Source organism: Haliaeetus albicilla, chromosome 16 (assembly GCF_947461875.1).
Source record: "Haliaeetus albicilla chromosome 16, bHalAlb1.1, whole genome shotgun sequence".
Classification (NCBI taxonomy): Eukaryota; Metazoa; Chordata; class Aves; order Accipitriformes; family Accipitridae; genus Haliaeetus; species Haliaeetus albicilla.
The window spans coordinates 3,988,955-4,002,793 of NC_091498.1; the positions used below are offsets into that span (position 1 = coordinate 3,988,955).

At 37.4% G+C, this 13,839-nt stretch overlaps 1 protein-coding gene across 1 annotated transcript in view; it reads left to right on the forward strand.

The window, feature by feature from the left end:
• CLIC4 (chloride intracellular channel 4) overlaps positions 1-12,891 on the forward strand; it is a 33,280-nt gene extending 20,389 nt beyond the window's left edge. Inside the window, exons 3-6 of the mRNA XM_069803154.1 lie at positions 4,801-4,926; positions 6,304-6,410; positions 7,660-7,841; positions 8,651-12,891. Coding sequence (XP_069659255.1) covers positions 4,801-4,926; positions 6,304-6,410; positions 7,660-7,841; positions 8,651-8,815 — 580 coding nt within the window. The 3' untranslated portion in view covers positions 8,816-12,891. The remainder of the gene's footprint in view (positions 1-4,800; positions 4,927-6,303; positions 6,411-7,659; positions 7,842-8,650) is intronic.
• Positions 12,892-13,839: the final 948 nt, after the last annotated feature.

Sequence of the window (13,839 nt, forward strand, 5' to 3'; positions counted from 1 at the left end):
GTGTAAGAAAGAAGTCACTCTGCTAGACTTAACCTCTTCTTGTAATCTTTTTGAAGGAGGTCACTTGTTTTGATTTTTAAAAATCACTGAAGTTGCTGCTTTGGTGCTGGCAACTGGTGTTAAATATTCCTATGTGTAGTAAGGCTGAGGCAGACCACTCCAACAGAGGGGGAGGAGGCAGCTTTTGTCAACTGAGTGCATTTGTAGCAGCTCAAAGATCTTCTCTGGCCAATGTAGGATTTTACTGCAAATGTAATTGTTGCTGCCAGCACACATAAACCAAATATATTGTATCTTCCATTAGGCACTGTGTGTGGTTTGTGGGAACCTTAGGAGTAGAACTTGTGCTTGCGTTCTGTTTGTAGTTTTGGACTTCCTTTACTTTTAATGATGGCGTTATTTAACCTATTGCAGTTATGGGCGGGGGGGGAATGAAAAGAAGGTTGAAAGAGATTTTTATACTTGGAAACATTTTTACTGCTGAACCAGTCTGAGAGATATCATTAAAATGCCAAAGATGCCTGATAAATTGGCTTTATTTGTGTCCCTTTGGCAACTCTGAGTTAATTGGATGGGGGACTGGGATGTAAGACTGACTTTTTAGAATATAAATTGGTTGCAGGTGTTTAAAATTGTCCTTTCTTAGACAAGGAAAGCTTTCTTTCCTTTTTTTTATATTGGGGAGAACACATAAGAAGTGCAAAATTAAAAAACTGTACAGGAGTAGGTCAAATGAACTTTACTTTTTTGTTATACACTGAATGTTATTTTCTGGTAAAGGAGAAGGGCCACTGAAGCTAATTCAGATTTGAATAGATGTTGATACAAACTTAATTCCTTTTAGACTTTATTTAAAGCTTCATAAATACAAATTTAACATTCTGGATTGTCTAATACCTTGTTGTAGAGTAGTGTAGCTTGCAGAATGTCAAATTCAGGTAACTGCTCAAGTGGAAATGTTATATACCAGGTGGTGTTTTTTTCCCCGTTAGCATTACCAGAATGATAATAGGTGCTAGATGTTGCCTGCCGTAGTGCTTCTAATACCGTCACAAGAAGATGCTTTTACAAGTACATTATTCAAACCAATTACCCTCTCTTCTTTTTGTAGCTGTTAAAGACACAAACTTGTTAAGGAGCTGGGTAGTAATTGTTTTAAGCATCTGAATTTATTTTGCTAGCCAAAAAAAGAAAAAGGGTTTACTTGCAAACCATGCTTCTGCCTCATAGAGTAATTTCTGCACAACAGTAAGGCAAGCTCTGTCTGTTTGTGAGGCTTAAAAGGTCATGGTTGGGTACAAAAGTTCACAAGTAACTTGGGACACAGGAAAAACTGAGTCTGATTTGACTGACTCTGTGACATTTATTTTTCCCTTCCATAATTGCATTGGACATCATACTGTGCTAACAAAAGAACATTTTGCAGTTCTCAGTTCTACTCTTAAGACACAAAAATATGCATATAGGCAAACGAAGTGGGACGTACCGCCCTTTCAAAGAAATAATGCATTTCTTGCTTCTGTTTAGTCAGACAGAGGCTTTATTCTTTCCCTTTTCAGAAGCAGCATTTCCAGTGCTCAGAGATTTGACTTGTTCTCGTGGCTAGAGCAGAGTTGCAGCACACAAATCATTTGTTGGGCTTGTAACAACATTCAGGGCCAGCTTGCATTCAGTTAAGTTTTGAAATCCTATTTTAAACATCTTGATTGTGTGGTTTTACAGTTATGTTGACAGACAAAGATTAAATAAAGAGGTTAGTAAATATTAAAGACTGCCCAGAGGTGAATGCAACTTCAGCAGTGTAAAATACTGCTTAGGAACTGGAGATAGGGTCTTTTTATTGCTGGCATTTTTTTTTATGCTACTCTTCAGACACTCATTGCAGTACTTGTATAATTTATAAATCACTGTAGAGCATATTACATTTGGAGGCTGGCTTTTGTCTGATCTTCAAGAACTTATTTGAATGCTAATTGCTGTTCTGGTTTGTGGCAAAGCCGTGAAAGGTTTATACCTTAACTCTGGTGTTGAAGAGCCTGCCCACTTAATTAGCTAGTGATAGCCACTTAAATAAGTATGTGGCCCTATGTCCAAATACCCTGGTAAACTTCAGGGCAGGGTACTAGCTATCATGGATTTGTTTTGAGTGGTTATAGAGGTGTGTTTTGTGGTGGTTTGGGGTTTTTTTAAAGCTGTTCAGTTTTATCTCTGAAGTAAACTTCACTATAATATTTTTAATTGCCTTCTTATTTGACTATTAAGGGAAGTTGTATTCTTAGCCTTTTAAGGATATTCCTGTGTACTTGTGGTGCTCTAAAGGCTGTGGCTTCTATGTGGTAAACCAGGGTTTGTTTATGATCTACTGGCAAGAGTAGCAAACTGGAAGTCAAACCCTGTATTATGTTTGGGCTTTGGCTGTGGGATGTTAATCTCTGCTTTCTTTCTCTTGAAAGATATAGGGTTATACATGGTTTGACTGGAGTGGCAAGAGGGGTTAATAAAATGCTCTGGGATCCTTGAGATATACTGTAATTCTTTGGAAAACTTTTTTGATTAGTTCATTAGACTAGTCTGTTTCTGAAATAAAATCATTCTTTTGATAATATTGCTGCAAATCTGGTGGTCTTGTGTGTGTTTGTTTTCTAAAATAATGTTCCTTTTGAGGAATTTTATCTAGCCAACATGCAGAATTGGAAGTGAGCCACAATGACTTCCTGTAATTGTTGTGGGTATACAAAGCTGTATTTAAATGAAGTGTTAAGCTACTTAAAGCATTAACCGATGACAGACTCTAAATCCTAAAAGTAAGAGGGTGATGGCAACTATTAGTGAGAAGTAACTTCTTGGAAGCTTAAAAATTGAAAATGGTTAAATTCTTTTAATGAGACTTCTGTCACCTGGCTAAAAGCAGGGTGCTTAATGTTCTCAAGTATGAAAATCAGTTTTCTCATTCAGTTTTACGTATACTGCCAAGTGCTCATATCTGTCCGAAGTGCACTTTGGCACTATGTACTGTTGGTGTTTGCCCTGCTTAAAAGGTTCAGCAGTGGGCAGGACATGAAATTCTGGCAGGGATTCTTAATTTTGTAAGAAATTGAAAGCAACATTTTTACAGGATAAACTTGTAAGCTGTGCTTAGTTTACAGAGTCTGAGTGTTATCCCTGAAAATGCTGCTTTCTCATGCTACCCTGAATGACCATGTTTGGGTGTATTACTAATCTAGTTTCCTTGTCCAGTACAGTCAGGAGGCTTTCTTGAACTGTAGTTCCAGTATCCAGTAAATCCAGTTCCTGGATGCCTGGTGCTGGCTCAGAAATGTGGCCACTTTGTACAAAGCACAAACCCAGTTCAAGGGTTACGGTTCGGTGTGGATTTGCTCAAACAGTAACAAAGGGGCAGCTTTATCTTGGCAAACTTTCTGCTGGATCAGGTATCGTTTGTTGTTCCTCATCCAGCATAATGCTAGCAAAAGGTGGTGGTCATCCTGCAGCATGTGCTCTGGTCAACTTGACAGAAATGTAATTGTATGCTCGTGCCTCATCTGGATCGTGTATACTGTTGGATGTTAGTACACAGGGATGGTCTGAGGAACTAGGAATTTCAGTGTCCTCTAAAATGTGGAGAGGTTCTCAGAGAAGTTAGACTGTGTCCTTCTGAGCAGTCATCCTGGACTGTAGTCAATAGTTTCATGAGAGGGAAGTTTTAAGTGGTGCTGCTGAAGAAGTGCCAAGCAGTACTGTAATTTTATTTCTGCTTGCACTGAGACAGTTGCACTAGCATGGGACTAATACCATGATGATTTACTAGGGAAAAATTGGCTGCAGTTTTTTAGATGATGCTTTGGATTTTATAGCTTGTAATGAATCCAGATCTCTGTTGACTTCAGCTTTGCATCTGAATCTGCTGACAAGGCAGATGTGTACATTAAAGAGTAAGTTAGGCATTTTGTGCTGAATGAGTAGGTAGGTGTATATGTGCAGCTGATGTATAGGCTTCTAAATAAATGCCTCCAGTGTTGTTCCTTGTCACTACAGTATCATGGCACAACTAGAGGAGAGAGAAGCCAATTGCTTATAAAATAGACTGGCTTAGCTTGATAAGGATTAGTGTGAAAGGAGCTGGAGTGAGCATCAAGAGGTATCACCAGAACTGACTTAAGATTTAGAAATGTCTGGGTATTTTAGCTTGATGCTGTTTCTCTTGTGTCTAGTCATACTATGTCAGGGATTCTTCTCCCTTTGCCCAAATGTGCTGCTTTTATTTGTGAAGTTTTTTCACTGGAGGAAGCTTTAAGCATCATTTTTAAACATGATATTTAAGCATCTGTCAGCTTGTCTAGAACCAGATTCTGTGTGCACATAATAAATGGTTTATACATACTGCTCTGTATCAGACTAGCTTATTTCCAGAGAAGCTCTGTGTAAAGGGGGAGGATTATCACTGACTGAGGATTACGCTATATATAAACTCTGTACTGCAGATCTTGGGAAAGAGAGTGTTTGTGGGGTGTGTGTGTATATATCCCCCCTGCTAGTCAACATTATATTAACTTGAGAGAAAACATAGCCAGAGGTAGGAGGAAGCAGTTGGTTTTAAGTATTTGAAATTAATTGTTATCAAGTATATATTCAAAATGCTAATCAAACTGTAAACTCACTTTTTAAAAAGAAAACTGGTGATATCTTTTTGAAACTGCAAGGATGTGAAAACCTCAGGCAGTGCTTTTGTGACTGTAGCAATGAAAGCTAGGGTCATGGATGTCCCACGCTTACTTTGTATTGGTTTGTATTTCACCCTAGAAAACCAGCAGACCTTCAAAATTTGGCTCCAGGCACTCATCCGCCCTTCATAACTTACAATGGTGAAGTGAAAACAGATGTGAATAAAATTGAAGAGTTCCTGGAAGATGTTTTGGCTCCACCCAAGTAAGTGTTAAAATGATAATTTGTCACCTTAGATTAGATGGAGTGTTCTCAGAGGGGTTTTCTGCACTAATTAAGATGTTCTTCAGCATCAGTAAACTGAAGAGAAGACACTGAAAACAGCTTGTGGAGTTCTTGCATGTCACACCTTTCCTCCTTCCAGTTCCCTCACCTTCATATTAAAAACTGTTTTCTTTTAAAGATTATTTTAAAATTATCCTTTGTAAAGTCCTGTCATCCTTCCTGCAGTTCTCAGACTAAATGACTTTTCTTGTTGATGACTGGGGCAGGCTATTCTGATAATGTGTCCAAATAATGTAAATGAAGATGAGCCTGCTATACAAAATTTAGTCCTGACTCCATAATAAACTATTATGGGAATCTGTTTTAAGGAGATGTGTGGTGTCCTTTTGGAGACTTGTATTTGCAGTCATTCTTCTAGAAGTAAGGTGTTATTTAATTCTTTAAGAATTTGTTGTCATTTTCTTGTTCTTACCAGGCGTATCAGTGATCTATGTATTTAATGTTAATTACTTTTTTATTCCTTCCAGCTTTCTGTGAGCAGAGGGACAGTTGATAATTGTACAGAATCAGTAATTACTAAATGCAAATTGAAAATAATTTTAAAAAAATTAATTCCTTCATACTAGGCATAATGATGAGTCCTGGAGATTATTTAGTGTTCGGAAATTATGGTGGAAAATACTGAACACTTTTAAAAATAATTAGATTACACAGTACAAGCTTGAGAAATGTCTTCAAGCTTTCTCTAAACTGCTGGCTTGCTTCTCCCTCAGCTGGCAGGCAATGGCAAAATGCAGACTTTGCCTTTAGCAGACTGAACTGTTTTGTCTTTTTAGTGTGGCAAGACTTTACTTTTTGTTAAAAGATTTTGAGTCCATGATATTCTGGGACAGCTGATACTAATTTAAAAGGAAGAAAAGATCTCCAGTGAACAGAGAATGATGAGAGTATTTAATTTGTTACCTGTTTGATCCCTAGCTATATTCTTGTTTACAGAACTGTGATCTGCCCCCTTGGCAGCACTGCTGTGCTAGAGTAAGGGAGCTTGCTCTTGTGACCCTGGGCTGTTTCACACACTCTGTGCTTGAAACAAATGCCTGATTCAGAAAGCAGAAATGTGCTTTGGTTTTCCTCTGAAAAAAAGTGATTTAAAAGTATTGGGGTTTAAAAATCTTAACTTAAATGGAAGTGTGTGATATTACACTTAAGAATCAAGTCCTCTGGATAAATTGGTAAATGTACATAATGTAGAATCTTTTTTGAATTTTTTTAAAAAGGGCTGTTTTGTGCTAGTTAATATATGGTAAGCATCATTCTGCTAAATGTGCTGTAGATCTACTCCTTTCTACTTTTTAGGTACCTAAAACTTTCACCAAAGCATCCAGAATCAAACACGGCTGGAATGGATATATTTGCCAAATTTTCTGCATTTATCAAGAATTCTAGACCAGAAGCTAATGAAGGTAAGTTACTTGGGGGCTGATGGCTGTGCACATGTTGTTTCATTGTCTTGTGTTTTTCAGAGCAGCTTCACTGTGAAGTGTCACTGACAAATTTTGCTGCATGTTGATGGACACTTGAGGGAGTCCCATGAATTAAACCTGTGGTTTAAAGTTAATGGTCACAGACAAAGATTTCAACACTTCCAAAGAGAACTTCAGTTAGTGTTCAATCAGAATTTTAGTAGGGTGTGCATGGTTTGTAAGAATCCCTGGCATTGAAACTTCTCTACACAACAGCTACTCTAAACTCTTGAACTAAGTAGAAATGATTTTAACGTCCAGAACCAAATTCCCATGCAGAGTTTGTGTTGTGCCCTGGTGGTTGAGTTTCCATGCATTTGTTGCGAGGCCTTTCTGCACACTTGATTGTTTGACCTTGCTAGGATTGAGGGCTCCTATTCAGAGTTCTGAGTTAAGCTTAGTTCATGTCACTTTCTGTAAAGGATTAAGACCTTTCTGTGTGGAGAGAACTTAGTAGATGGAAGGTGAGAGATTAATAAGAGAGAAAGAATGCACAATTAGACCTTTAAATAGTTTAGTACAAATCTTTTGTCCTCGATGTACTTGGAAGGAAAACTTAAGTCAGGGTATCAGAATGCCTTTCTGCTGCATTTCAAATGGAGAGATGCAAAATATTTGTAAACAGCCAAGAAATACTTTTAGATTTTGTGGGGTGTGCTGCCCTCTGCTGTATTCCATAAACCTCCTCTGTAGTCTGCGTGCTTAGTCGTGGCTGTTAGCTGAGCATGTGACATTAAACAGATTATGTTTAAATGAATATAAACCCTAGCATAGCTCAGTTCTAATTAGTTTAAGCCAGTTAGGAATAGTCTTAAGAAACTTGACATAAGCCACTTCTTAAACCAAAAATAAACACTTGTGGGCAATCTTAGAGTATTTTAAATTAGTGCAAACTCATGCATAAACCAGCTTTTAAATGACCTGCATCTGTGTGATACTTAAAGGGATTCTAGTTCAGTTTCAGTGTTACTAGTGACCACGAAGGCAGCTCCAGCAGTAGTGTTGCCACAAAAATTGTACAAGGGTTAAAAATCTTTCAGTGTATGGTCTGCTTTGGGTAGTACAGTGATGTGGATTTTGGTTTTCAGAGCTGCCACTGATACCAATATTCTAAATTTTAATTTGCTTTGAAATTTGTGTGCTGTGGTTTGGCTTTCTTTTTTGTTCTTAAAACTTGTTTCCTTTGTAGCCTTAGAACGTGGCCTCTTGAAAACCCTCCAGAAGCTGGACGAGTATCTGAACTCTCCTCTTCCTGATGAGATAGATGAAAATAGCATGGAGGATATTACAATTTCTACCCGCAAGTTTTTGGATGGCAATGAGATGACACTAGCAGACTGCAACCTGCTACCCAAACTACACATTGTCAAGGTAAATGCCTTGTATGTTGTTATGTGATAACGAAGGACAAGATGCTTATGGTTTATGACATTCTGGAGTCCAACTAATTTCAACTGTTTGTAAGCTCCCATGTAAGTTTAACTACAGTATTAACAGTATGTGAAATTGCGTAAGGTTTGGGTAATTCACAAGGGCTTTAGGAATAGAGCAGTTGAATTCAGTGAAGGTGTGAACCAGTAGACAAGTTGAGCGGCAGATGATAGAATGGCACAAGCCAAAACCCGTTTTACGGTACTGACCAATGTGGTCACAGGAAGTTGCAACACTTAAAAGAATGAGGTAGAAGAAGGAAGGTGAACATTATGTGACCAGTTAATGTTTGAAGTGGATGTCTTCTCACATCTGTGGAGAATACGGCTTGCTCTATTAGCAACAAAGTAAATGACTCCATGTGAAATAACAGGGATGTATTAAAAAAGTCTGATGTTTAGAAAGAGGTAGCCTAGGATAACTACAGGAAGGAAGATGTGCCTGTATAATTATGGTTTGATTTCTTTTCACTGTCTCCAATGATATTTGTCAGTTTTGTACTGCAGATGGAGCCACAGATTAAGTTTCTGCCTGGGTGCAGAAGTATTTACTTTGAGGACAGCAATACAAACTAAGTGAGGCAGTATGCTGCCAGGTCCAGGCATATCCCAGAGGGGCAGGTTCTGCTGACTTTAGAAGTGACTTTGAGTGTATGTGGTGGAAGAATAGCTTAACGAGAGTGTGACAAGGCATGGAAAAGTGGTTTAAGTTGAAGGATGTAAATTCATAATGTAATTCTTTTGTTCTAGGTGGTGGCCAAAAAATACCGCAACTTTGAGATTCCCAAGGAAATGACAGGGATTTGGAGATACCTGACAAATGCTTATAGCAGGGATGAATTCACCAATACCTGTCCTGGAGACAAAGAAATTGAAATAGCTTACAGTGATGTAGCCAAGAGACTCACTAAGTAAACAGCACTTGCAAAAGAGATGACTTCTCGCATATTCCATAACAATGCTTCTAACAGACTGCTCTTTTCATATAAGATAGCAATTTTTTTTGCATGAACTTGCAGTTATTCAAAGTTATGGTGGATAGACCAGGTACAGTAATTACCTAAAGTTTGCAGACTTAATTATAGGCTTGTTTTTCCTTACCTCTTTTCACAGCAAGTTTGAATATCATTAATGCAGTTATGTTAATATTGCACTGGGGTAACTCTAGATTCTTCACTATGAAGGGTTATCTTGCCCCTACTAGCTTTCTTTGCAAACATTTGGTCCCTTTCTACGAATTGGTTTAGGATACTGTCTTGCTATATGGTACAAGGAATATTTATGTATTTTGGAATTTATTGCTTTTCCAGAAGATCTATACACAATTGTCATATCTGTGACACATTGAATTGTACCTGCTTGTCTATCCTATTTACTTACACAAGGGAACTTATTATCCCGAAGAGCCATTTGCAGAATATTTGGCAATGTTTTTAAAAAAAATTTCTCTTGGATTTGAAATCATAGTAATGGTTGAGAATGGACTCAGATGTGAAACTTGGATTTGAATGACCCCAGATATCAGGGAAGTTTGAATCTAGGCTTGAGTGCTATAGCAGGAAGCTCACAGTTCAGAGTTAGTATTTAGTTGTGTCTTCAAGAGCTTGGTGAGATTAAAAAAAACCAAATTTTTTTTTAAATTGGCAACCTATGTTTGTCCCGAATTCTGAGTTGCAGCAAACGAATAATTGTCAGGATGCCCTTTACCATCATGAAACCAGAAGAATTGGATGCTTGCCATCTGTTCACCTTAAAAATTGCAAGTGGCTTTCTTTTTGGTAGTTAAGAGCCTTTATTTTGTATAGGTCTTTCTGATGATATTTACTTACAAAATCTGTGCTGTCATAAACAAAGTACATGTAAACATTAGTGTCCTAGTTGATAAATAGCTACTGTATATGGTGAATAGCAGTGCAATGATTAGTGATGCAAGACTGAACACTGATAGCCGTTAAAGTGGGAGTCTTTCTGGGAACTTTTTAAAGCTATTTCTTTCCTGAAGAAAGCTAAAGTGACCTTTAAAGAAAACATTTGCCTTACATTGTAGTATGCATTTTTTCCTGAAAGGAAATTTATTAATTACTCTTGTAAAGAAATGGTGTGTGAAATCCAGTCCTTTACATTGAATTTATCCTAATTGTTTATCTGTGCACCTGGAATGCAATTTTGCATAATCATAATCATTGCACTACTATACATAATCTTTTTACAGCAACACTGAGGAATAGCACTACAATTTTTTTAAAAGCAATTTTCAAATATTTCTAAACCAGGGAATGGTTTTCTTGTTTAAAATTACTGATTTTGATGCATGAAATAAACTGCTAGGTTATTTTTAAAAGACCATCATAAGCAACTCCAAAGAATGCTAGACTTATATGCCTATTTTTTTGTAAAGATACTTTTATATTTAACTGATTTTAGAAGCTGGAAAGTGCTATTCCTGGTAGGTTGTTCTTGGAATATTTAACATTCTGCAATAACATGGAAATGCTCGCATAAACACTTTTATACACTAATTTTTTTGGTAAGCACTGGCTTTGTGAAAACCAGCCTGACTTTTCTAAGCATCCTGCTTTTGCTACTTTATATACCCATGAAGTTAGTTTGACATAGAAGAGGTAAAGTACAGGATCCATATTTGTATAGTATATGCGGCTTGTGGTGCCTTGTCTTGCCTGCCTAGAGCTAGAATTCCAATATAAAGGCAGTTAGCAAGCCTGTTACATGTTTTTCAAAGACAACCATAGATACACTTAGACCCTATTATGATTTAGTACGGGGGTGTTTAGGCACAGAAAGAAAATTCTGCAGAATGAGTGACCTGGTTAGGAAAAACTTACTGTAGCCTTTTAATAATTACTGTATTCTAATGTCACGTTCTCATCCTGAATAAAGTTTCTCAGCCATAATAATCCTCTGTAGGGGTTCAGTCTTTGCTACAACGTGACCTCTAGAAAAAGGAATGACTTTTTTGTTAGATAACATTTTTAATGACACATAGGGTAAAAGAAGACCCCAACCCTCATTGGTTTGGTGCTCTTTTCCATCATATAGTTAACCTTGAAAAACAAAAATGTAGGAAGCAACGTGATTGTGGGCAGATCTTTAAGTTTTTAACTCTACTTTAAAACATAGATCAGGATGGCCCTTGGAAGTTGTCTGACGTTGTAGTAATCGGGCCTCCCTCCTTTTAAAAGCAAATTAGCCATTTTGTGCACACTTTAGTACACCAGGCAGTTATGTGTATATAAGCATGAAAACAATTTCATGCAGTTTTCTAGTGTGTGCACAGCCTGCATATCAATGCATACAAATATTTAACTTGTTAAAATACCAGGCTTCTTGTCTTTTATAGATAATATATTCTCTCTACTTTTTAGGCAATCTTCAGACAATTGTAATTCATTATATTCGGCATTAAGTATTTTAATGATTGTGTCTGAAAGCTTGTAAACAAAGTTAAAGCTCTTGCTGTAACTAATGTATTTCTTATCTCAGTACAATGGAGTATTGAGTGTCGGAGCCTTTCCCTTATAGGTGTAATTCAAATGAGGACCAGGTTAGCAGTTTCTAAGGCGGTTACCATATGATAGCTGTTAACTGTCCTGTGTGAAAGGAGTTGGTATCTTTCAGGCTTCCTATTGCACAGTTGTGTTGTGTTGTGGCAGAAGCTGGCCAGCCTCTTACTGGCTTCGGCAGAGGCCAGGAATTTAATGGAGAACGAGCAGCCCTCACCTCTGTAGGTGATCCCTTCAGAACAGCAGAGTATAGCTAGGGTGGTGTGTAAAAGGCTTAGCGTCTGGTGTGGGTAGAGCACTTTCATCTGGCCCCAATCACCAGCGCTACATTAATTAAAAAAGCCCTTTCATAACTATGTAAATTCTTGACTTCTGTCAACTTGTTTACAATCTGATCTTTAAATGCATTTTTAATTTCATCAAACAGCAATTAATCTACCCCCTGTTTAAATTTAAAATGATGCTTCTAGCCCCTTCTACAATTTAAAAACAGCAGTTACCCTTTCAAGTTGGCATTCCAGTTTGCAAGTTGGTTGCATGTATTAGCATGCTGAATAACTTACTTTATTCTCAAGCTGAAATATGCTTAAATTCCCATTAAAACAGGTGACTTGTGTATTTCCTGAACATAAAGGGAAAATCCATCATCTTCATCCTGTTTTTGTGTGGGAGAACAGATTACAGTGTATGCATGATTTTTTTTTTTTTAACAAGCTTTCCTTCTTGAAGAGATTCTGTATGTGTAAGAGCTGCCTGTTGAACAAGAGGCATGTGAACTTCTGAAACAATTTCATGCATTCCAAAGCTTTCCTGTCCATCTACTGTTCACTGCTGGTCTATGTAAATGTCCCACACGGACAGTCACAGCCATGTAGCTTGTACGTTCGCATTTTCCCATAAAATTGGTGGTTTTTCTGCAATGGGCATGTCTAAACTGATTGAGAGTTGCATGCAGTTCCATGATAAGAAGAGAGATGTAATCAAGTTTTTATGCTAAAGTAGCAAATTAGCATTTCGTATCAAAGGAACACAGACATGAATAAATTGAAGATGCTTGAGCCAAACCCACTGATGCCTATCTCAATGTAGAACAAAAAGTGGCTAAGTACAGTCAACTTTTTTTACTCTTTGCCACTCAGTACTATCTGAACACATCCAATTAATATTTTCAGAAGAAGGCTTCATCCCAAGTGAAAAATATTTAATCTGCCTCAGAACCTGTGCCACCAATATTACATTTTGTTTCTGGAGGGGGTGGGAGGGATGGGACAATAGTGGAGCAGAATAGGATTTTGAGACTCCCAAGACAGGACATCAAGAATTGGAGCATTGTTTGCAGAAATACTTGAAGAGTTGATACAATTTATTGTAGTTTGCTTATGTCTTTCACTCTCTGGAACATCTTTTACAGATATACCAGTATACTGCTGGCAGCTATTGTTAAAAATAAAATTATATTTTCACTACCAAGCAGATCTTTCTCTTATTTCTGAAGACTACAGTTCTCATGTGTAAGCTTTGACTTGAATGTGGTGTGCTAAACTACAGAACAAAACTTTGTAGTAATTACCTTCCCAATTTTTGGCCTTCTGTTTTTTTCAGTGGTAGTGTGATTTAAGGCAGAATACATGTTTCTAACATTATAACTAGCTGTTGTGCCCCTTAACAAAGTTAAGAACTTTCTTAAAATTAAGAATGAGTTGAGAAATAATGATTTCCCCTACAGAAATGATGAAAAGTGGTGGTGTTTTTTTTTTTCCCGATTTGAAGTTGAAACATAAACCCATAGATTTTGGTAGCATGTTTTTCTGTGGAATATTAGGTTTTCAGAGTTAAACTGAAAATTTATTAAAAAGACATAAAAAAATTCTCAAGTTTGGTTCAGCTTGTTTCCACCCAGATAATCCACTAAACAGCCATTTCAAGAGTTGAGATTGAATTGGTCCCATCTGTGGAATTCATGGATTTCAGACTCAGTGCTCTGATTCTGAGTTTCAGCTGTGTTTCCTCACTGTCTTTTGCTTTCAAATATGTCTCACCTAGCCATGGTAAACACCATACACCCTTGCTTTTAATATGAGTATGTTAACTAGGTACTAGGTCTTCAGAGCAAAGACCACCAGCTGCTAGTGGAAGTTTTCTTCAAAACTTCCTAAGCATTATCGTGTCAATCTCTTGTCTGTCTTATGAGTGTTTGAGGTGTCTCTGGGGTCTGATTTTTGTTTTTGAAAGGAAATTTGTGGAATCCAGAAGACATTCCTGGAGCCTGTAATCTGGGATGCCATCATCTGAGTTTGAGCATGTGCAGGAAAGTAACAGACATGCTTGTAATAGTAGCAAATCCAGCAATTAAACCCTTGGTAGGTTTTACATACCTGTATCACTGTACTATTTTACTGACTGCAACGTTTGTGATCG